This window comes from Mesoplodon mirus, assembly GCF_964341445.2.
Source record: "Mesoplodon mirus genome assembly, chromosome: 7".
Taxonomy (NCBI): Eukaryota; Metazoa; Chordata; class Mammalia; order Artiodactyla; family Ziphiidae; genus Mesoplodon; species Mesoplodon mirus.
In genome coordinates, this window is record NC_138983.1 from 5,516,277 (window position 1) to 5,540,391 (window position 24,115).

Consider the following 24,115-nt stretch of genomic DNA (forward strand, 5'->3'; position numbering starts at 1 on the left):
GCCCCTTGGCAAGGCCGGTGCCGCTACGGAGCCCCACCCTGAGGACAGACTCCTCCCACGGCCCGCCCCCCAGATTCCCGAGACACCCTGGAGTGTGCGCTCTGCCCCTTCCCTCTCGCCGCCCGGTGAACTCGGTTTCCCGGCCGCTCTGGGCCGGACATGCTGCCCGACTGCCTGTCGGCGGAGGGCGAGCGGCGCTGCCGGCGGTTGCTGGCGGGGGCCACGGCCCGGCTCCGCGCGCGACCTGCGGCGGCCGCGGTTCTCGTGCCGCTGTGCTCGGTGCGCGGGGTCCCGGCGCTGCTCTACACGCTGCGGTCCAGCCGCCTGCCCGGGAGGCACAAGGGTGACGTCAGGTACACCGGCCGGGAACTCCTCTCCCTTCTAGGAAGAGGCCGCTGAACCCGGAGACCGCAGGGTCGTGGGCAAGGCACTTAGCCTTTCCGAGCCTCGGTTTCCGCCTCTGTAGAATGGGTCTGGGTCTGAGAGCCCGTCCGGCAGAGGGCTATGGCGGGAGTCAGCAACCCACGTCCCTCCGCCCCGAATCTGGCGCCGCAGGTGGTCCTGCCCGGGCGCCGCGCGGATCGCTCGACACCTCGCTCAGATCTGTGTCCCCCTCCAGAAAGGCAGGACTCCGCCCCCTTCCGACGACTACTGGGAGATTCGTGTCCCCGAGCCTAGGAAGCGTGCGGGGCGGGGCTACCTGGCTTCCCGCCCTGGCCCCGCCCCCGGCGGGAACTGGGGACACCCTAGGGTCAATGTCAGCGCCTCTGGGACCACCATAAGCAGAGTTTGCATATCTGAGCCCCAGGGCCTCTCTCCCTTAACTCCCGTTGTTCAGGGAAGTAAACCGGGCCTGGAGAGGTCGTGTGGCTTGCCTAGCCTTCTCTGCAAACTAGGGGCGGAGACGCTATTTAGGTGGGTCACTGCCACAGCCTCCACCCCCACCCCTCCACGGCCCCAGCAGCCCAAGAACCAGGCTCCCTGTGCCTGTTCAGTTTCCCAGGTGGCAAGTGTGACCCCGCTGACCGCGACGTGGTGCACACGGCCCTGAGGGAGACCCGCGAGGAGGTGGGCCTGGTTGTGCCTGAGGCCCACGTGTGGGGTGTCCTGAGGCCCGTGCACGACCAGGTAAGCCCGCCAGGCCCTGAAACCACCACCGGCCCTTGCCCCATTCAGCCCCTCTGCTTGCCCTGGGCTAGGAGCAGGGACCCCAGGGACAAGGAGGGTGGTCATGGACTGTGGCAGTCACGGAGTGCAGTGGGGACACCTGCCTGGCAGTTGTGTTCCATCCTCACACAGCCCGTCAGGAAGGGGCCAGGGGTATTTTATCCCCTTTCACGAGGGATACTGAGGCTCAGGTCCTGGGGTGGAGGTGGCTCCAGGGTGAATCAGCTCTGCTCTGCTTGGTGGGCAAAGGTTGGGGAGGGCTTTGCAGGGTAGGCAGGGACTGAATGACCACTGGGGGATTTTAGGGTAGTAAAAGTAAGGAAAAGCGAAGGCCCAGAGGCCTGAATGGGTCTAGTGTGTTTGGGGTGCCTGAGTCAGTCAGCGTGGCTGGAGCAAGTCCAAGGGCAGGGGCCGGGTGGACCTGGCCTACACTGCTATAGGCCCCTGGAGTCTTCCTCTCAGGCTCCCTGCCCCAGCCCCAAAGCCCCGTCGAGGGCCTGCCTCCCCTGACTGCCTGCCCTCCTCCTGCCTCAGCAAAAGGCCACTGTGGTGCCGGTGCTGGCCGGCGTGGGCCCACTGGATCCCCAGAGCCTCAGGCCCAACCCCGATGAGGTGAGTGGGGAGATGCTAGGGGTGGAGTCTGGGTCGTCCGGATGGGCGGAGGCTGCAGTAGCCAGTGCTCTGTCTACCCTCTCGCTGCCTCCTGCCCACAGGTGGATGAAGTATTTGCACTACCCCTGGCCCATCTGCTGCAGGAACAGAACCAGGGCTATACCCACTTCTGCCATGGTGACCACTTCCGCTACACACTGCCTGTCTTCCTGCACGGGCCACACCGGATCTGGGGGCTCACGGCCGTCATCACTGAGTTCACCCTGCAGCTGCTGGCACCTGGTGTCTACCAGCCCTGCCTGGCCAGCCCTGAGCTGCCCAGGGGCTGATGACCTGGCCCTGAGCAGCCCCTGCCTTTGCCCTGCCACGCCAGCTCCTCTCCAGGACTGAATAAAGAGCCTTTGCCAACTCTGTGGCGACTGCACCTTCTGCACTGGAGCCCTGACCTTGGGCAGACCCCATGGGACAGCTGGCCTCCTGGCTGGGGTGCCTCTGGATAATCACACTGTTACTTGCTGTGCCCACTCACTGTGTGCCAGGTGCCTGGAGTCTTTTTTCTCATTTCACTCTCACCACAACCCTGTGAGATGGGGCCAACGCTGTCCCTGGCTGGTGAGACTGAGGCTCAGGGAGGGTAGACACCTTGCCCAAGGTCACCCCAGTTTGGGATTTGAACCAGGCCCTCTCTGACTCCAGAGACCAAACTCCTAGCCACTACACTGTACGAGCTCCTGTTCCATCTTCCATGCCTGGCTGACCATGTGCTGGGCAGTAGGCATCCAGAAAGGAGCCCTGCGTGCTACTGCAAACCTCTAACATGCCAAGCTCCCACCATGTGCCAGCTGCTATGCTGGGGTCCCATCTGTGCACCAGCCAGATGCTACTCTGCCCTCTGTGGGTGCTCAGTCTGTGGGAGATCTTAGACCAGGTCACACAGATAATCATGTGATTGGACATTAATTACTCACAGATATGGAATGGAATTATATATCAATCATGTAAATCTCTGTGAGAGAGTTGAAGGGGTGGGCAGTCTAACCTTGACATGGTGGACTGGGCAGTATTAGGCAGGACAAGTGATAGAAAACCCCACCCACTAGCTGACTTTGCCAAAGGAGGAATGGTGATTACAAACTCCAGAGATAGACCAGCTTCAGGCATAGCTGGATCCAGGAGCTCAGGGACTCTCTTCTTTCTGTGCTTTCCACTGTATTGGCCTCACTCTCAGGAGCATTCTCTACTCCACAGGGGTGAGAGGAGAGGGCAACAGCTCTAGGATGGCACGGTACCAGCATCCCATCAACAGAAAACAGCTTCTCTTTCTGGGCCAGTCTATCCCAGAATTGTACTTTATTGGCCTGCTTTGGGTCACATGCTCTTCCCTGAACCTGTCACATGGCTGCTGGATTTGGAATTCATTGATTGGCAGGGTCTGGGGCACAGGCCTGGGGAGCAGGGTGAACCTCCTAGAGTGAGAGTAGCGAAGGGGTGGCCCCCAAAGGACCCCTGGGAAAAGACAGGGAAGGTTGAGCAGGTAAAGGCAGCCACGTTCCCGTGCAGAGAGTGACCTTGAGACCATAGGTAAGCAGGAGCAGGCCAGGTCAAAGGGCAAGGGAGGAAAGTCGGGGCACAAGGAGCAGCACGTGCACACAGCTTGGGGTGTTTTAGGAAACCGAGAGGGGCCATGGGGACGTGGGGGGAGGGGCCCAGCACTCGGGGCCCCAGTGAGCGGCCAAGGGGACAAGTCTCAGCGATGGGTTAGGATTTTATTCCGGGCTGGCAGAGGGGGAGAGAGGTGCCGAAGTGATCGGATTCAGGTGTTAAGAAGCTTGAGCTCCAAGGGGACCAGGTTGCGGCGGCACCCCCACCCCGTCTCCGCAGAGCCCTCCCCGCCTGCCCATCTCCCCTCCCACCCAGTCTGCCCTCCACACCCCTCCCCCTTCCCCCACGCCTCCCCCAGCCCCTCTGTCTCCCCTACCCCTTCCTCCCCACACTCTCCTCCCACTGCCCCTCATACCTCTCGTGTCACCTCTGGCCCTCCAGCCTCACCTGGGAGCAGGGCCACGTGATGGCGGTAAAAATAACTCTCCGGCTGTGTGTGAATTGGGGAGGGGTTGGGGGAGAAGGAGGGAAGCTGGGCCCCAGCACCAGGGAAGGGGCCCTTGGGGTCGAGGGCAGGGAGATGCTGGTCTCCTGGGCCCCAGAGAAGCGGTCTGAGCCCCACCCCTTCCCCCGTCCCCAGGGCCACACTCTGGCTCTCTGGGTCACCTCCCTCAGGCGCACACCCGGCACCGGCAGCGACTCAAACCAGGTGGAGGAGCTCTCAGAGCGGTAAGTAGCCCAGCCGGCCTACCTGCCAGCCCATGGGGTCCCCCTCCAGGCTGGAGGCCCCCACCCTGCCGGCCTTGACCTTGCGCTCTGTCCTCAGGTCCCAGCTGCTGCCCAGGATGCCCCCCGCCCCCCACCAACGCCCTCAGTGATGCCTCCTCGCCCTGTCTGGTTGGCCTGATGCGGTGCCCTCATCTCCAGTCGTCAGGGGCTCCTCTGAGTGCCCCCTCAATGTCCGGGCCCCCATGGCGGGCACGGCGGGCCGGGGGCGGGGGAGCGTGCAGGAACACATGGCTACTGACGTGAGCCCGGGCCTCATCCGGCCCATCCACCTCGTTTCCCACTACTTCCCGCACTGCTACGCCTTCGCTGAGCCCACCCCGTGCACCCGAGACCTACACCCTCCAGTGACCCCCACCATCCGCTCTGCATCCCAGTCCCAGCCGGACCCAGAGCCAGAGGGAGACTCGGACAACAGCAGTGAGTGGGCGCGGGGGACAAGGGGGACCCTCTGGGCCCAGCCCAGCCAGGATGGGGTCTGGGGAATCCCAGGCTTCCGACCGGGGGAGGGGCAGGGCAGGAGGCATGGTGCTGGGGCGGAGGTTGATGTAGAAGCTGACCTGCCAGCCACCTGCCCGCCACCTGCCCTTAGCCATCCTCGGCACCCTCGAGTTCACGCTTCTTTTTTTTTGTGGTACGTAGGCCTCTCACTGTTGTGGCCTCTCCCGTTGCGGAGCACAGGCTCCGGACGCACAGGCCTATCGGCCATGGCTCACGGGCCCAGCCGCTCCGCGGCATGTGGGATCTTCCCGGACCGGGGCACGAACCCGTGTCCCCTGCATCGGCAGGCGGACTCTCAACCACTGCGCCACCAGGGAAGCCCCACGCTTCTTTTTGACACGGACAATAGCACCCTGCGCTGCACAGCTCACCGTGCCAAGGTGAGGATGGGGCAGCATCCCTGGGTCCCAGGCGTGGGCCCTGGGCCTGTCCCACATCCACTGTCTCTTCCCAGGGCCTCAAGCCACCGGCCTCGGGCTCAATGGACACCTATGTCAAAGCTAACCTGCTGCCCAGGGCCAGCAAGGTGAGGGCGAGACACAGGCCCCTACTGCTGTCCCTTGGCCACACACCCAGCCTGAAGCACCCACCTGGCCTGCCATGCCCCTCTTCCCCAAGGCCTCGACCTCAGACAGGGAGCCCCCCGTTGCTGGGATGTGCAACTAGAGGCTATATGAGGGAGGGGAACCAGGCTGGGGCCCTGGGGCCCGACAAGGCTCTGACCCTCCCTGCTCGGTCCCCAGGCCAGCCAGCCGCAGACACGCACGGTTTGGGGCACAAGGGGGCCTGTCTGGGAGGAGACACTCATGGCTTCACCCTCCAGGACGCCCAGCGCAACACCCTGCGGTGAGGATAGGGCCTGGGCCACAGGGGGGCAGGGCCGAGGTGGGGGTGAGGGCTTGCCTGGCCAGGTCCGACCTGCATGGCCACCAGGCTGTGCGTCTGGGAGGACCCACGGCTGCGGCAATGGCAGCAGGCAGCGGGCACCTCCCCTGGGGGAGCTGCGGGTGCCCCTGGGGAAGCTGGTGCCCAACAAAGCCAGGATCTTCGATGTGTGTCTGGAGAGGCGGAGGCTGGTGAGTGGGCTGGTGCACAGGGTGGGGCATGCAGGGAGGGAGACCTGGGCAGTGTCCAGCCAAGGGGACCAGGCTCTCTGCTCTTTCAGACCAAGAGGCCCAAGAGCCTGGACACAGCATGTGGCATGTCTCTGTATGAGGAGGTGGGTGGGACAGCGGGGCCCAGCGAGGACTGGGGGGCCAGGTCTGGGGTGGCCCAGGCTGAAGTGTGTCAGGCAGGGACTGATGTGGGCTGGACAGGGGTCCAGGCCCAGGCAGGCTTGGAGAATCTGAGGCGATCTCGCTCACCGGCCCTGTGAGCGCTCATAGTCTCAGGGAACAGCCAGGCCCCAGGGGCTGGGCAGACTTCCCCTGCCAGGGCAGCTCAGGGGAGCTGTGGGGCACTGGCACAAGCCCTCAGGGGGCAGAGACACAGGCCAGCTTGAGGCAGAGGCTGGAGCCAGTGGGATTTGTCCCTGGCCTGAGCTGGGAGGGCAGGTCAAGGTCTGGGAGAGAATGGATATGGTGGGGCTGCACGGCTGCTAGATCTGCCCGAGGCAGTGTGGGTACCACACTCCTGGGGCTGGTAGCCATAGACACAGGCCCTTGGCAGGAGGCAGTGATGGTGACCTCAGGGGATTTGCAATAGGAAACCAAAGACCTGGGCAGAACCCCTGCAGTCCAGCAGGCCCACCCCCCACCCCCACCCCCCCCCGCACCTGCAAGGCTGAGGCAGGGCCCTCCACAGCTCCTCTGGGGCTGGAGGGCCAGGTGCTGCTGCCCCGCCCCCTAGTGGAGCCGCATGTTGCTGCGACTGTCAGTCAGTTAAGGTGAAGCTGCGGAGCCCTACCGGGTCGGGCAGGGACCCGCCACGAGCACTTCCTGGCCCAGACCCTGCACAGCAGCCCCTTGGCTCATGGAGCACTCCGTTACTGAGAGCTGAACGCCAGCAAGGTGGCTGGGCTTTCGGCAAATCAAATCCCTCGTTAAGTGTGGGAGAAGCACATTCTCTCCAAGGCATCCTCCCAAGTCCTTTGGAAGCAACAGGGGCCGAGTGTGGCAAAGGACGTTCAGAATCTGGCCGCTTGGGCTGTGGGGTGTGAGGAGGGTGGGCTTTGTGGCTGAACAGACCTGTATGTCCTTGGGTAGAGAACAGCCTCTTGGAGCTGCTTCTGTGGCAGCAGGCTTACCCTGCGGGAGGGTGGTGAGGGGTACCTAATGGCAGGCCACCTAGGAAGCTCCTAGCATGTTTGTGGCCCTTAGGGACATCAGTTCCCTTCCCCTCCACGACAAAGATGCCCTGAACTGGCCAGTCACGTGGCCTGGGCAAGCCCGTCCCCTTCTCAGGCCCCGAAGGATAGAGCTGACCTGGAAGTTTCCTTCCAGGGCACTAAGCCAGTGACTGTTTTTGTAAATTGAATCATGAAATCAAACCACTGGCCCCTGACTTCTCTGCAGCTGGTTTGCATTCTCATGTCCAGGCCAGCACTGGTGGGTGGCTGGGCGGCGGGCCACACAGGAGCTGACCCCAAGCCTACCCCCTGCCCAAGGAGGTGGAGGCTGAGGTAGCCGGGGAGGAGCGTGGGCGCCTCCTGCTGCCGCTGGGCTACAGCTCTCAGCGGGGCGGCCCGCTGGTGGATGTGCTGCGCTGTGCCCACCTTGCCCCCATGGACGCCAACGGCTACTCGGACCCCTTCGTCCGCCTGTGTGAACAGGGGTGGACAGGTGGACAGTGAGGGTTCCTCAGAGCCGCTCGGGGGCTCACCTCTCCAGGGCCACACCTAAGCTGACCCTGTTCTTCCCGATCAGTTACCTGCATCCAAATGGAGGGAAGAACTCGAAATATAAGACCAGTGTTCGGAAGAAGACCCTGAACCCTGAGTTCAACGAGGTAGGCCAGGGCTGGGGGGAGGCAGTCCTGGCTGCTGGGGGTGGGAGGAGGGGGTCAACATCCCACCTCCGAGAGCACAGGCCCCAGCTACCCTGAGCCATTCACCTGTCTGAGTCTGTTTCTGAGGCTGTGAAGGACCCAAGGCCACCTCCCTCCTGCCTTTCTGCCCCCTTCCCTGCAGGAATTCTGCGCAGGCCCACGGGAGGAGCTGGCGCAGAAGACACTGCTGGTGTCTGTATGGGATTATGACCTGGGCACAGCTGACGACTTCACTGGTGAGTGGGAATGTCGGGGAGCTGGGGGGTGGGCCCAATGGACTCCCATACGGCTCCTGACCTGTCCCTCAACCCAGGCCGGGTGCAGCTGAGTAGCCAGGCCAGCGGGGAGCGCCAGCAGCACTGGCGCGAATGGCTGGGCCGCAGTGACCACCAGCTGGAGCCGTGGCACCCGCTGGACGGCATGCCCCTCCAGCTCAGCAACTAGCGGGGGCACCCGGCCTGGCCCTGCTCACTGCCCGTCCCCCAGACTGACCCACGGCTGCCTCTATGGAGCTGCGAGGACCTGGGGCTGCCTCACCCACCATGTCCACCCCTAGTCAATTGCTTCCTTCCTTCCCCCCTTTCAAACTCACCCCACTGCCAAATCATGAAGCAAGAATAAACCTCTCCTCCAAACCAGACCGGACAGCCGGTTCTTTCCCTGCCCATCGCCTCACAGGGCAGACTGGGCCCTGTCCTCTTTGCTCCCACCCTCCAGAGGCCTGCACTGGGCCAGGCCCAGGTCTGCACCCCAGGCCACAGTTTCCCCCTCCCCACCCCTGCTTCTTGCACTGAGGGGTCAATGCTCAGGATGGTCTACGACAGACTGACGCACAGGAGGCCAAGTGTAAACTCACAATGAGACCTTGTGCTGACCTATCCCTCCCAAACCTCCACCTCTGTCTGGGAAATAAGCCTACAGGAATAATGGGCCACAGAGGCAGAGTGAAGAGCAAGGCCACAGAGAAGACGCAACGAGTGGGCAGCACTTGCTTTATTGTCCAGCCGTCCAGGCAGATGGATGCCGGCCCAGCGCAGCGGGCTCAGGAAGCGGCTCGCCTGGCCTGGTGCTGCTGGGCGAACCGTTGCATCCGCTCCTCGAGCGCCGGCCGGAAGTGTCGGATCAGGCCCTGGGGGTGAGGGTCAGGGTGCTGGGTGCAGCAGGGCCTGAAAACCCCCCAACGCCCGGGCTCTCAGCACCACCCCAGCACCACGCAGCAGGGCAGCGAGTACCTGCACGGGCCAGGCAGCTCCGTCGCCCAGGGCACAAATGGTGTGGCCCTCTATCTGCTTGCTGATCTCCCACAGGGAGTCGATCTCAGCCGGCCGGGCGTCCCCCTTCACAAAGCGGGCCATCACCTTGTTCATCCAGTCCACACCTGAGCCGTGGCAGCAAGAGAGGGCCTGATGATCTCCCTAAGCCGGGGGGGCGGGGGGATGGAACTCGAGGGGTGCGGGCCACAGGGAGGGTGGGGCTCAGAGCAGCCACAGCAGGCTGGGAAGCAGCAGCTGTTTATTCAGGGTCCAGTGCCCGGCCCAGGCCTGGCGCGAGCCACAGAGAAAGCCCCCAGCCTGCCCAGCGCGCTTACCCTCGCGGCATGGGGTGCACTGGCCACAGCTCTCGTGCTTGTAGAACTCGATGAGGCGGGCGATGGCTTTCACGATATCCGTCTGGGGAGACAAGGGACAGTGAGGAGGCACCCAAGGCCCGAGCCTCAGCGCCCCCCGGCGGCACACCCTCCTGATTCCAGCGGCACCCTCCTGTCTCCTCCCCCCGCCCTGGGCATCCCGCCCTGCCCAGGCTCCACGCGCGTGTTCCCCAGAGAAGCCTTGCTCGCTGTATCTCAGGTGACACGAACCGGGACCCAAGAGCTGGCAGGAGTTCTCCGAGAGGCCCCGGAAGGGTTACTGACCAGGCTGGCATAAGGCAGGGACTGGGTGGGGAGCGTGGGCCAGCCCTTACCGAGCGGTCCATGACGATCACGGCAGCCGTGCCCAGGCCTGTCTGCGCCTGTACCAGCGCGTCGAAGTCCATCAGCACCGTCTCACACACGGACTTGGGGATCAGTGGGGTGGACGAGCCGCCAGGAATCACAGCAAGGAGGTTGTCCCAGCCACCCGTGACACCCCCTGGGGCCCCAGTCAGTAGTCAGTCCCCAAAAGGATGGATGGTCAGGGCTGGGGCCGGCACACCTGCCTAGCCCCAGCCCCAGCTCCTGAGGCTCTCCCACCCTGCTGGCTGGCCCCAGGCCTCACCGGCGTGCTTTTCAATCAGTTCCTTCAGCGGTATAGACATCTCCTCCTCCACCGTACAAGGGTGGTTGACGTGGCCAGAGATGTTGAACAGCTTGGTGCCTGAGTTGCGTTCGCGGCCAAAGCCGGCAAACCACACACCCCCGCGGCGGCAGATGGTAGGGGACACAGCCACTGTCTCCACGTTGGCCACGGTTGTAGGGCAGCCGAACACTCCTGTGGGGGAAACGGGATGAGAAATCGGTGGCTTCCAGTGGGTGCAGACAGGTTGTGGCGGGTTTCCTGGCAGTGGGGTATGTCCAGGGTCCTGCTCCAGTGGGGCAGGACGTCATTCTCGTCCCCCACTGGACCCCCGATTCCAGCAGGAGCTCTGCTGCCTTTTCACCATCCCGCCCCGAGCTCCCGGAGGGTCGGAGAGGACTTGGGTATCCGACGTGGGAGCCGAGGCGGGGTGAGGGACTGCAGGTGCCACTGCTGGAGCCCCTGTGCTGTCCCCACCCTGCTCTCTGTGTCGGGCGCCCAGTGCAGAAGGGACTCAGCAATTCCCTAAGAATGACCAGTGGGGACCTGAAACCAGATCCCGGACTCCACAGGACACAGGACAAGGCCCGGGATCGGGCCAGGTGCCAAGTCTTACCCACGTCTGCAGGGAAGGGAGGCTTTAGGCGGGGCTTGCCCTGCTTGCCCTCGATGGACTCGATGAGCGCGGTCTCCTCCCCGCAGATGTAGGCCCCAGCCCCGCGCACCACAAACACGTCCAAATCGTAGCCGGAGCCGCAGGCATTCTTGCCAATCAGACCAGCCTCGTAGGCCTCTCGGACGGCTACCTGTGGGACAGGGGTGTGAGGACACGGTCCCCAAGGGCCCAGGAACACTGTGTGGGAGGGAGGGGCACTGGCCCAGTGAGCCCATCACCAAAGTCCAGAGCAAAAGCTCCCTTTGGACACAAGCAGAGGACGCTCTGGCAGGGGGGTGGGGATTTTTACGATGATGTGCTACTTCTGTAATAACATTTAACAAATTCTCCACCTATATGTTTTTTTTTGTTTGGTTGGGTTTTTTTGCGGTACGCGGGCCTCTCACTGTTGTGGCCTCTCCCGTGGCGGAGCACAGGCTCCGGATGCGCAGGCTCAGCGGCCATGGCTCACGGGCCCAGCCGCTCCGCGGCATGTGGGATCTTCCCGGCCCGGGGCATGAACCCGTGTCCCCTGTATCGGCAGGCGGACTCTCAACCACTGCACCACCAGGGAAGTCCTATATGTATTTTTAAAGACTTTAAGGAAATAATGAAAATTTCAGCAAGTAGTTTCTCCAGGTGGTAGATCTGTGGGAGAGTTTCCTTTTGTGTGTGTGTGGTTTCCTATCTTCATAATGAGCGAGTACTGCTTCTGAGTAGAGGAAAAGACCCTGGAGGCTTATTTTTAAATATGTAATAATAATAATAATAACACTTACGCATAATGCTACCATGTGCCAGGTTATTATTCCCACATCCTTCATCACTGTTGTATAGCAGCCTAATAGAAAGGTAAGGCTTTGGCCCTGGACCAATTACTACAGGCGTCACTGAGCTGAGAATTACTGAAATGACCCCTTGACCCTTCAGGAAAAATGTCCATATGGGAGTTCTCCAGCCTATCCCTGCCCCAGGAGTCATGGAGCCCTGGAAAGAGTCACGGAGCCCAAGTTGAAGCTCTGGAACATAGAGAAAGAGACGGAGGCATTGGGGGCCACGTCCCATTCAGGACACAAGGCATGCAGGAGTGATCACCGCTCTCCCAGTGCGACCCCAGACAGATCAGGAGTTAAAACCCAAGAACAACTCTGCCTAGGCCTGGGGCATGTAGTGCACACTGAGCGCCTTCTCCTCTGTTGACGCCCCACCTCTGCCCACCTGCAGATTGGAGGCCTCGTTGTAGAATTCCCCACGGACGTAGATGTAGGCGGCACGGGCACCCATGGCCCGGCCCCCCACTAGGCAGCCTTCCACCAGCTTGTGGGGATCGTGGCGCATGATCTCCCGGTCCTTGCAGGTGCCCGGCTCCCCCTCATCCGCGTTCACCACCAGATACTTGGGCCTGTGGGGGCCAGCAGGTCAGTCAGGCTACAGGGCCACCAGGGTTGGGCCTTCAACCACGTGCCACCCCACTCCACCCAGGGAAGCCTCCTCTGACAGCCAATCCCTCTTTGTCCTCCTGACATGTTCCCAGGGGCTCTGCTTGCTCACCACCGATGACAGGGAGCTCACTGCCTATTCTGTATTTGGGTGGCTATGACCACAGGAAAAATCTTTGTTCCGTCCAAATGTCTCTCCTAGTGCTTTCCCAAGAGCCCAAATCTGCTTTTGGTCACAAAGAGCATTCCATGAACCTCCACCATATCTCTGGAGCCAAAAGGAGGCAAAATAGCTGACATTTAGCCTTTGCTTTCTATGTGCCAACCAAAGTGCAGGCCAAAAGCTGTACGAACATTCTCTCTTTCATCCCTGCACAATATAATATCCATTTACAGAACAGAAAACTGAGGTTCGGAAAGGGCTGGAGGCTGCCCAAAGCTGTATGATTAAAAGGCAGAGCTAGGAATTGATCAGTTAAGTCTGACTGAGTCAAAGTTTTGTGTTGATTCTGCTACCCCTCAAGTCTCCCCTGAGGAAGACCAGAGAGAACTGAATCCCACCTACTTGAGCTCTGGTTATGTTTTCCCACTTCATTCACTCTTAGTTTCCAAGGAAACAACCCAAAGGCCCAGGTAAGCCACAGCCACCCCCAAGGTCTCTCCTGAAACCCCATTTCTGCCTGCCTACACACACCTGCCATCTGAGGGCTTATTCATGAAGCTCCATTTAAGGCCAGTTGGGAAGCCAGCACCTCCACGGCCCCGCAAGCCCGACGTCTTGACCTCACCCAGGATCCAGCCAGGCCCCTTCAGCAGAATCTCCTTTGTCTTGTACCAGTCACCTCGACTCTGGGCACCTTTCAGCCTGGACAGAGTGGGGAAGGCAGTAAGGGGGAGGCCCTGCCTCGGGAACCACCAGCCTAAGGGCACCATCTCACCTCCAGTCATGGCGGCCATACAGGTTGGTGAAGATCCGGTCTTCATCCTTCAGCGAGCCAAATGAGGTTTTCTTGGGTGCTGTCTGGGGACACAGAGGGTCAGCAGGCCCAGCAGAGCTCTGGGGTCATGAGGGGCCAGGCCAGAAGGTACAGAGTTTTGAGTCCCCCTGATTAGAGAGGGCTGGGCTGGGAGGAGGGCAGGGGCCCAAGCCTCAGAACCCTTCGTAGCATCATAGCTGCCATCACCACTTAGTAAGCACTTCCTGTTAGCAGGCACGAAACTCAGTTCTCTATATCCAAGACCCCATTTCATCCTCATGACCTTGAGACAGGAATGATTTCCTCCATTTTACAGAAGAGGAAACTGAAGCTCAGAGCAAAATGAGCTTGTGAAAGGCACACAGCCCAAAGGAGCAGATGGAATCTAAGCTCAGGTGTGTCCATGGCCAAAGCCCACACCTGAACTGTGCACAGCACATACTACTCCCCTGAGCCCAGTGTGATGCTATGTCCATTTACTTGTCTGGCTGTGCTGCTGGACCAAAACTTGGTTAGGCCAAAGCCCTGTGTTACTAAACTCTGCTGGCGACAAAATGCACTTTCTGAAGTTAAAGAAATGCCTCACTGCGGCTGGGGCACAAGATGACGGAGGGAGACCCGCTCAGGATAAAACTGTTGAGGAGAGATGGGTCTGGAATTCCACGTGACCCAGTGAGGAGCACCCCAGCTGAGGGCTAAGGGGACCTGGCTTCCAGACACCCAACCCCTTAAAAGCCAATATGGGGATCGGAGCGCTGAACGAAGAATGAGGAGGCGCACGGCCCTCTCCAAAGCTATCGTCTGCATCTGTAAAATGGGTCAGTGGCCCCTTCACGCCCTACAAAGCTGTGGCGGGAAAGGAATGAGACAAGGACGCTTTGCCACCTGCAAAATTTTTCCGCTAAGTCGCGTGGCTGTTAAATAAGGGAAGCCAAGGTGCCGGAGGCCTGGGGGCGGGGGTGAGTCAGCCTCCCGTTTGGACCCGTTCCCCTTCTACACCCAAGCCGTATCGGCAACCTTCCTGCCGGGCTGGGGAGATCTGAATGTTCTCCAGAAGGCACTACAGACCCAAGGGATGGAGCACGCACAGGCGCGGCAGCGAGAGCCGGCGCGCGAGCACCCCTGGCCCGAGCCAGGTCAGGCCTCACCGTATCGCCGCTGAATCGCACAGACACACGTGCGGGCAGCGACCCGCCGAGCAGCCGCCGTGCCGCCAGCATCGCGGGGGCCAAGCCGTTCAGCTCCCGCTGTCACCTTCACGGCTCTGAGGCTGAGGAACCGGCGCGACCTAGACGCTAGGCGGCGCACAGGAAGAACGTCACGCGCCCTGGCGCCGGCGGCGCGCCCAAACTTCCCGGCACCGCTCCCGTCCCGCCCTTGGCCCCGCCTCCTCGTAGGAGGGCGGAGAGGCCGGAAGTGCTCTGTCTGGCGCTGAGGCTGCTGGGAGATGCGGTCCCGGGGCCTTTCGGACCTCCTTTCTCCCTTGGCGGTATTGGTATTTACTCTCTTGCTCGCCCGCGCTGCTCCATCACATTAGCCCGTGGACCCTCAGCCTCTCAACCCCCAAGTAAACGAACCTCGCATGTCACCTTCTGCTGGTTCTGGTGTTTTCTGCAAGTTCCGCATTTCGCGTGCTCCTGTTGTATGCACAAGCGTATGGGGGAAGGAGGAGAAATCAGATCGGTGACAGCCCGACCCTCATGACCACCTTGTAATTATTCCGTCCCCGTCCAAGCCCTCCCAGACTATGATTTTCCCCTCACCCGCTACGGGCACCCCTGGGCTCAGAGAAGGATTGCTCATTAGCCGCAGGGAGCCGGGGCAGACTGGGGGTTGTTGGCGGAGGTCTCCCCAGAGGAGGTGTGTCTAGAGTCCTAGGTTGGGGTGAGGCCAAGAGGGTGGAGATAGTCAGTGGGTGGCACATCCTCTTGCTATAGTGCTGCTAACCTCTCCCAGCCATTCCTTCCTCAGCCCCTGTCGGGAGAGTTTGGCACTTGATGCTTCTGCACAAAATCCTGGAGCGGCTCCTACTGCCTCGGCAACCTGGCATTTAAGGACTCAGCCATTATCGTGCAGGTCGTCAGGCCCAGGCCACATCATGCTCACTCTCCCCAGGACCTCTTCCTCTTAGGGCTTTAGGGCATTTCTGCCCACTCCCTCCCCACCCCGCAATGCTCCCGTGACCTGAGGAGGGCCTCTGTTCTTTGCCTTCTCTTGAAGTCTTGGAAGCCTGATTAACTCTTGTTAATCAGTTTGTCAGTTCTCTGGAACCCTTTGGCTCTGAGTCCCATGATAAGCATGTCCGTTTTGGTCTGCCCTCCCCAGCTCCTCTATTCTCTTGTCCTGTAATCATCCTTTCCTATCTCTCGAGAGATGTGCCATTTACAAGTAATATGCCCTTATTTTCTCATATATTCCCCACAGTAACCCTAGATAGTGTTAACTCCATTTTCTACATGAAAAAATTGAGGCCTATGGAGGTTTCATCTCTTGTCCATGGGTATGAAGCTGCTGAGTGGTGCCCCAGACACAGCACACATATGACAGTCATTGCAGGATGTCAGTGGTGTTTCCAAAAGAGGCGGCAAGAGCCTGGGCACCTTGTCTGAGGGCTCACAGATGGGTAGGGCAGTACCAGGTCCAGGGCCCGGCAGTCCTGACTCCCAGCCCCAGGCCCCCTCTCCTGGGCAGGGAAAGAGATTGCCCAGACAGAGCTGGGGATTACACAGCTAATCCAGAGCTCAGACCCGAGTCCATGGATCCCTCCCTCTGGGGTGGCAGAAGGGGGGCAAGATGGAGCCAGAGGGTGGATTCTCTCCTCATCCCTATCTAATGGGGTCAAGGGAACACAAGGCCATGGGGAGAAGGCAGCCAGGGGATGCCGTGGATGGGAGATGCTGGGCATGGGCCCGTGGGAAACTAAGAGTGAGGGGCAGGAGCTCCAGTTCATCCAGCGCCAGGCTCTGTGCCAAGCACTTGCCATGTGTTATCTTCTTAATCCTCCCACAACCCAGGGCATGGGAATGATGAGCCCCCATTTTCAGAAGAGGACAGAGTATATTAGCCACGCTGAGCTGCCTGCCCAAGACGGCACAGCCGCCAGAACTCGGCCTGAGGTCTCCTGACCCTCAGTCCCCCACTCAGTCCCCACCCATCTAGAGCACCCACTTGCCAGGCTCCACTCAGTATCACCTCCTCCAGGAAGCCCTCTTCCAAGGCATCCCAGACCCTGGCTCTCACCTGTCTCATCCTATGCCACTGTTCATGTCTGTCTTCCCTACCAGCCTCCAGGCCAGAAGCTGGGAGGCATCAGGTTGCCTCCCTGTCCCCATATCCACTGCATCCTGCCAACTCTGCCTTCTGAACACACCCTGTTCCTGTGCCTTCAGGCCCCGCCCCATGGCAGTGACCCGTCAGCTTTCACCTGGAATTTTGCAAAGCCTCCTTGAGGTCCCCCAGCCTCAAGTCTCAGCCCCCGCAATGACTTCTTTGCACCATGGAATGAGCAGAATTGTTGTAAACTTTGGATCCATTTTGCCCCTCTCCTGCCTGAGACCCTTCGTGGTTCCCTCGTGTCCTCAGGACAAAGCCCAAGTCCCCGGGCCTGGCACTCAAGGCCCGTGCTGACCTCTCCAGCTCCGGCTCAGATTTTCTCCAGGGGATCTCTTCCAGTTTTGTTAAAATGAGGTGTGCCCCTTTCCACCTTTTCCTATACATTGCAGGAGTTTTCTGAGGGTAAAAGTTATCGTCTCCTGAAGTGTCACTAGAACTAACTGTAAGGCCGTCTGAAACTGGGGGATCTGCTTAGGAGTGATCTGATCACCATTTCCATTTCTTTTATGGCTATTTGTTTATTTCCTTGAGCCAATTTTGGACACCTATACTTTATTTTATTTTAGTTTATTAAATATTATTTATTTATTTGGCTGTGTTGGGTCTTAGTTGCGGCACGTGGGATCTTTGTTGTGGGATGCAGGATCTTTCGTTGCAGCATGTGGGCTTCTCTCTAGCTGTGGTGCGCAAGCTTAGTAGTTGCGGCGTGCGGGCTTAGTTGCCCCAAGGCTTGTGGGATCCTAGTTCCCCAACCAGGGATTGAACCCATGTCCCCTGCATTGGAAGGCGGATTTTTAACCACTGGACCACCAGGGAAGTCCTTGAACACCTATATTTTAAAGACTGTTTTCTTGATGGATCGTTCCTTTTTCTAATATAAAATATTTCTCTGCATCTCTTTTAACAATTTTGCCTTGAGCTCTATGATCTCTGATATTACTATTGCTACACCAGCTTTCTTTTTATTAGTATTTGGGGGTTTTTTTCTTTTTATTTTTGATCTTTCTCTTGTTTTAGGGATGGCTTTTTTTTTTTTTTTTTTTTTTTTTCTTTTTGCGGTATGCGGGCCTCTCACTATTGTGGCCTCTCCCGTTGCGGAGCACAGGCTCCGGATGCGCAGGCCCAGCGGCCATGGCTCACGGGCCCAGCCGCTCCGCGGCATATGGGATCCTCCCAGACCGGGGCACGAACCCGTATCCCCTGCATCGGCAGGCGGACTCTCAACCACTGCGCCACCAGGGAGGCCCTAGGGATGGCTTTTGAAACAACATCTAATTAAATTTCATTTTAACTCAATCAATCTCTGTCTTTTAAAAAGAGAGTCTAGCCTGTTTACATTTATTGGTATTGCCATTGGAACATATATCTGCCATATTATATTGTGTTTTCTATTTAGCATTCTTTCTCTTTATTTCTTTTTCCTCTATTTTCCGGACTTCTACTGAATTAACTGAGTTTTCTTTGTGCTATTCCCTTCTTCCCTAGTATTGGTTTGAAAGTTATACATTTTATTTCTATTTTTAGTGGTTTTCCTTACATTTTTTTCCTTCCTTTTTGAAAAAAGTTAATTAATTTATTTATTTTTGGCTGCATTGGGTCTTTGTTGCTGCATGCGGGCTTTCTCTAGTTGCGGCAAGCAGGGGCTACTCTTCATTGCGGTGTGCAGGCTTCTCACTGTGGTGGCTTCTCCTGTTGTGGAGCACAGGCTCTGGGCGTGCGGGCTTCGGTAGTTGTGGCATATAGGCTTAGTTGCTCCGCGGCATGCGGGATCTTCCCGGACCAGGGCTTGAACCTGTGTCTCCTGCAGTGGCAGGCGGATTCTTAACCACTGCGCCACCAGGGAAGTCCCGTCCCTTACATTTTTAACAGTCATGACAAAATTTCTTTTTCCAGCAAAAGCTAGTTCATATGTCTATCCTCCTGCTGAATATGAAACAAAAACAGGTATACTGCTTTCCTCTGTACTTGCTTCCATCCCAAATTCTGCACTCCTGTTTTCTGAATTGGCCCTGTTTGTGACCTGGCAGGGAGGGCATTTCTGTCCCCCTACCTCATGCTCCAGGTGGAGACCTAGCCTCAGTCACAGAAGGCTCTCAGCCTTGCTCTCCAGCACTGGGTACAGACTGAGGACTTGGCCCCAAGCCTGTGCATTTGGCTTGGCTGTGTTCCTGCTTCCTGGCTAAGTCACAAGGCTTCAGCTCCCGCCCCAGGCTGTGGGTTTCTTCCTATTTCTTTCCTTCAAAGAGAGCCTTATTTCAAGTCTACACAGAATTCCCCTTTTCATTTCTATGTGGTTGGAATGTCATTATTAACGCTTTTTTTCCTTCTCTGATTTTGATGTGTTTGAGAAGGACAGTGTGCATTTCAGGTTCTACTCTAATATCTTGAACTGGAAATCTCTCTCTTTTTTTTCCCATTAATTTAAATTTGAAAAAGTAAAGTCGATCAGTCATGGCTGGTGAGGTACACACAGGACAATGTGAGTGCACTTGGGGCAAGCAACACAATTAACGATGCATGTGACCCAGCCTCCTTCCCTGCTCTCCAGGGCAGGGTGCCCTCACATGCTCTGCAGACTCTCGTCCTGGCGTGAGAACCACTCCCTGTCAGGCTGCCAGTGTCTCAGGGTCTCTCTTTGGCTCATTCTGGTCCTGAAGCACTGGGCAGCATCTGCAGTCTCCAGCAGGGAGGACCTGTGAAGTCTCAGTTGGGCACAGGTCTCAGGGGCTGGTGCAGTCCGCTCAGCCCACCCACCCCGACACCTCCCTGGCAGCAGATCCACACTCGACACCCAGTAGATCAGGTCTAGGTATCTGGAGTGTCTCCACGTTGGTCCTCTGCCCATCCCCAAGTTGTCCCTTGGCATTCTGCCTACACCCCCTTTGTCCCTTAACACAAAAGCTCTAGCCTCTTCTTTGCCCCGTGTAGCCCTTGACGGCTATTTGGGAGGACAGATACCAGGAAGAGCTTACACACCCCTTGACTAATCCCAAGCTGTTAGAAATGTGAGACTCAAAGTTCAGTTTTTAGAAACACCAGGCCCTACCTTATAAATCAGCAAAAAGAAAAACCAGTTGAGTGTTTATTAGAGACACGTTGAGCTATTCATCTTCTGGTACATGTTCTTCTTCCCGTGACCACTTTGCACCTTCCAAAGACAATTTCCTCCTGATACACAAAACTCAGAGCCACAAAGGACACATGGAGGGGCGCCACTTCTGCAGTGAGTCATGACGCCATAGCCAGTATTTATGGCTGCCTTCGTCCTTCAAGAATCCCACGTTCCCTTTGCCTCTAGCCAGTACTGAAGCTGTTGAGGGGACTTTACCAGGTGGGTGACTTAATGTCATAAAGATGTCACATCTTACCAAGTTAATTTACAAACTCTTTGCGATTCCAATCAAAATCCCATCAAGGCTTTTCATGGAACTGGGAAAACTGATTCTAAAATGGATATAGAAGAACAAAGGGCCAAGAAGGGCCAAACCAATTTTGAAGAGGAACAAGAGGGTTGGGGGGAATCTGCCCTGCCAGATAGCAAGATTAATTATAAAGCTAGAGCTAATCGAGACAAGCAGACCAACACTTCCAATTTATGGTGCTTCTTTATCATAATTAGCTAGAAATTCTGCAATTCTGGTTTTGATTTCTTTTTTGACATGCCTTTTTTTTTCTTTTTTTTTTTTTGGCCTCACACATCACGGCATGTGGGATCTTAATTCCCCAACCAGGGATCGAACCCATGTCCCCTGAAGTGGAAGCGTGGAGTCCTAACCATTGGACAGCCAGGGAAGTCCCATGTCATTTTAAGAGAGATTTATAAATATACTTATAAATATAAATATTATAACTGTAAACATTACAGTCTTTTTGTTTCCTGGGTTTTGCTATTTTTCATTTTATTGCCTTATAATGAGAGACTGTTGTCTGTACTGTTCCTCTCTCTCCCCCTGGAATGTTCTAAAACTTTCTCTGCGCCATGACATATGGTTACTATAGTAAATGTCCCATGAGCAATTGAAAGGACAGTGCCTTCTCTGTTTTCTTATGTCAGAGTTGGACATTTGTTGTTTCCAGTTGCCTAAGTCCCTGTCTTCCCATCAGCTTTTGCTTTAGGAACGTCAGGGTATGTTATTTGGTGCATTGAAGCTCATAACTGTAATCACTTCAGATGTCTCCTACATACGTGAGAGATGGAGTGTGTGTTTGGTTTTTTATGGTCTTTGTGGCTTTGGGTTTTTTTTTTTTTTTTTTGGCTGTGTTGTGTCTTCGTTGCTGCGCGGGCTTTCTCTAGTTGCGGCGAGCGGGGGCTACTCTATGTTGCAGTGTGCAGGCTTCTCATCGCGGTGGCTTCTCTCGTTGCGGAGCACGGGCTCTAGGCACGCAGGCTTCAGTAGTTGCCACACGCAGGCTCAGTAGTTGAGGCGCACAGGCTTAGTTGCTCCGTGGCATGTGGGATGTTCCCGGACCAGGGCTCGAACCCCTGTCCCCTGCACTGGCAGGCGGATTCTTAACCACTGCGCCACCAGGAAGGCCCCCTTTGGGGGGGATTCTGAAAGATTAGTGGGAACACCATCTCCAACATTATAAACCACTGGTCCTCCCTCCCCCGTCAGATGTTGCAAATATATTTCCTTTGAGTTTATCATCTATCCGATAATCTGATAAATAGTAATCATCATTGTACAAGAGAAATACTCAGTTTTGATGTAGTCAAGTTCGTTCATTTGAGGGCCTTGTTTAAGGAATTCATCCCCAGTCCAAGGTCATAAAGAAATCTCTTACTTTTTTCCTGTTATTATTTTATTTTTCTCGTTCACATATAGGTGAACCGTATGGCAGGGTTTCTAAATTTTGACACTATGGACATTTGGGCCTATACAGTTCTTTGCTGTGAGTGGCTGTCCTGTGCATTGTGAGATGCTTAGCAGCATCCCTAACTGCCAGCAGCACCCCATAAGCTGGGACAACAGAAGTATCTCCAGATGTGGCCAAGCATAATCTGGGGGACAAAATCACCCCCAGCTGAGAACAACTGATCTATCTAGAGTTTATTGTTGTAAATGGCGTGAGATGAGCATCCAGTCATTTTTCTCAATACGGTGAATCAGTTTTACTAACACTAAATAACTCTTCAAACTTATTCAGTATTTGTGATGTCACTGCTACCATACATCAAGTTCCTGTCTATGTACAGATCTGATGTTGTATGTGGTAGGGACTGACTAGATATGACAAACTTATTTCCTCCTCCTGGGCACAGAGCCCCCTTGTATCTGGATGGGGCAGAAGTGAAGAGTGTCACTTCCAGGGCTGGGCAGCTGCAAGCAGGTGTGTCTTCATCACTGCTCCTTCCCTCCCTCCCTCCCTTTTCCTCCCCATCTCTGGTCTCTCCACATGGGCTCTCTCTGTGGCAGCCTCAGGGTGGCTGGACCTTTTGCACAATGACTGAAGCAAGTGTCTTGAGAGAAACTGCAAAGCTGTGTGACCTTCTCAGACTTAGCCTGGGAAGCCCCATCGTGTGGCTTCCACTGTTTTCTGTTCACTGAAGCAGCAGCAGAGTCCTGCCCAGCTTCCACGGGAGGGCATAGAGATGCCGGGGCGTCAGAGTACTTGTGGACGTGTTTCATCACCACCACAAGATACCTGACGCGATTTCAAATTCTTTATCCCTCGTGTGTGGTGCTTTTCTCTCTCCGGAAGGTTGCAGGGTCTTCATTTGCCTTCTGGAGGCTCTGGAATTTCACCATCTGCTTTTGTATCAGTCTCTGGTCCTTCTGCATTCAATGCGCTGGCCACTCATTGTGCCTTTCAACGTGAAAGCTCATCTTCTTCAGTCCTGAGGAAATGTATTATTCATTTGATAATCAGCTCCCTACGATTTTTTTCTACCCTCTTCTCTCCCTCTCTCTAGACTTCCTCAAATAATAATACTCTGTTTTTCTCATCTTTCCATGCTTTTATCTTTTTGTTCTATGTTCATATGTATTTTTCAACTTTACCTTCTGTGATTTTTTTTTCTTTTTTTATAAATTTACTTATTTTATTTCTTTATTTTTGGCTGCGTTGGGTCTTCGTTGCTGCGCGCGGGCTTTCTCTAGTTGAGGCGAGCAGGGGCTACTCTTTGTTGCGGAGCCCGGGCTCTAGGCGGGCGGGCTTCAGTAGTTGTGGCTCGCGGACGCTAGAGCACAGGCTCAGTAGTCGTGGCACACGGGCTTAGTTGCTCGTCGGCATGTGGGATCTTCCTGGACCAGGGCTCGAACCCGTGTCCTCTGCAATGGCAGGTGGATTCTTAACCCCTGCACCAGCAGGGAAGTTCCTGAGATTTTTCATTTCTGCTATCATATTTTTAATTTTTCCGGGAAACGCTCTTTTTAATAGCCGCCTTTTATCCTCCAGATGTAATAACTTTTCTTATTTCCCTGAAGATACTGATTAAAGTTTATTTGAAGTTTTCTCATGCACAGCCTGCACAGTCTCTATCTTCTCTGAGTTCCTTTTCCCCCTCCTGTTTATTATTGTTTCTCTCTTTTATGTTCGAGATTTCCCTCAAACATCTGGCAATTGTTTGTTGTCCGTTGATATTTGTCGTTGTGTTAGGAGCGAGCAGGAAGTTTGACGGAAGTTCTGGGTGACTGAGGGGACTGTAAACTTCGTGGCAGCTTTGCTGGCTACAGACCCTGTCATTGGATCAGTTTCCACTTCTGGCGGAGGCCTCCGCTGCTCTCCCAGCCGGGTACGGACCTCTCTGCGCATGCTCTGGAAGCTGGGCGGAGGCGCGAGTGGAGCTTGGGGACCCGCCCGCGGCTCGCAGGCTGCTGGCCCCGCCCACTGCATGTGGCCAAGGGCGGGAGGCCAGACCTGGCCTGTGCAGCGTCAGGCCTACGCCGGCCGGCCTGGATTCCTGATAGAGAGTGATGCCACCAAGTTTGTTCTGCATCAATAGGTGCCTGGAAACCCACCGGGTAGGCACTGGGTCGGCTGGGGTAGGAGGAAGCAGCGAGCCTTCTAGAGGTCAGCACCCCCGATAGTTTGGAGCCTTGTTCTGCAGCAGGGTCATCCCCCTGGCCACCCTAAGGCCCTCCCTTAATCCTTTATGCCAACAACCTCAACACCAGCTCCTACCTCCCCTGCTCCCCGCCCCGTCGCATCTTGCCCATTCCAAGTTCCTGAGCACTGGCCTCTGCCCAGGACTTTGGATGCTGACCTTTACCTTCTCTCTTTCCTGGCAAAGTGGGCAGTGAGAGATGCCACTCAAAGTTCTTCCCTGGGGAGAACTTCCTTCTCCAGGGCCTTTCAGGGCTGCCCACCTCGGCCGGAGGCAGCAGCCGTGCACAGAGCCCTGGGGAAGCCCAGCTCCTGGTTAGCCCCCAGGGCCCTCCAGGCCAGGTGTGGCAGGTGCAGGCACATTGGCAACGTGAACCACGAATTCCTGCAGTTTCCCGAGTCCCTCACGTGTCCTGGAAGCAGTGCTGTCTGGCACACCATCTCTGACTCGCTGTTCTCATGGGCAACTCAGACTGATCCTCTGGTGCCCCCTGAGTGTTCAGTCTCCTTCAGGGCCCAGAAATCAGCCAGGGACTGTTCCTCAAAGGAGAATGTGTGGGCTCCTGCTTTCCCCCTACAGGATTTCTCCACTCAGGGTAAATGCCTGAGGAAAAGGCTTCCAGTTGCTGTAGCTGGGGTCACCTCTCTGCAAGAGGAGACTGAACACACAACGGACAATGGCCAGACCATGTATCGATAAAGATCTGACCCATGACCTGCAGCAACCTGCCTGGAAAC

General features: G+C 56.8%; 3 protein-coding genes across 3 annotated transcripts; 2 read left to right on the plus strand and 1 right to left on the minus strand.

The window, feature by feature from the left end:
- The first annotated feature begins 78 nt into the window (after window positions 1-78).
- Window positions 79-2,303, plus strand: NUDT8 (nudix hydrolase 8). The gene is made up of 4 exons (XM_082626637.1): window positions 79-353; window positions 996-1,128; window positions 1,702-1,779; window positions 1,881-2,303. Exons 1-4 carry the CDS (start codon window positions 160-162, stop codon window positions 2,106-2,108), a joined length of 633 nt encoding a protein of 210 aa, XP_082482763.1. The 5' UTR covers window positions 79-159; the 3' UTR covers window positions 2,109-2,303.
- Window positions 2,230-8,481, plus strand: LOC309807273 (double C2-like domain-containing protein gamma). The gene is given in 14 exon segments (XM_082626638.1): window positions 2,230-2,318; window positions 4,022-4,110; window positions 4,208-4,587; window positions 4,810-5,048; window positions 5,123-5,194; window positions 5,412-5,469; window positions 5,472-5,514; window positions 5,602-5,635; window positions 5,637-5,744; window positions 5,834-5,887; window positions 7,274-7,428; window positions 7,533-7,614; window positions 7,796-7,889; window positions 7,967-8,481. Coding segments are annotated over 12 exon segments (1,305 nt in total). The 5' UTR covers window positions 2,230-2,318; window positions 4,022-4,110; window positions 4,208-4,352; the 3' UTR covers window positions 8,098-8,481.
- A 147-nt stretch (window positions 8,482-8,628) lies between these two features.
- NDUFV1 (NADH:ubiquinone oxidoreductase core subunit V1) lies at window positions 8,629-14,295 on the minus strand. Its single transcript, XM_082626639.1, has 10 exons — window positions 14,146-14,295; window positions 12,959-13,041; window positions 12,715-12,885; window positions 11,800-11,983; window positions 10,543-10,732; window positions 9,909-10,121; window positions 9,616-9,782; window positions 9,242-9,323; window positions 8,886-9,031; window positions 8,629-8,782 (listed from the first exon to the last, which is right to left on the minus strand). The coding sequence occupies exons 1-10, from the start codon at window positions 14,215-14,217 to the stop codon at window positions 8,696-8,698; spliced, it is 1,395 nt and encodes a 464-aa protein (XP_082482765.1). The 5' UTR covers window positions 14,218-14,295; the 3' UTR covers window positions 8,629-8,695.
- Between the last annotated feature and the right edge of the window lie 9,820 nt (window positions 14,296-24,115).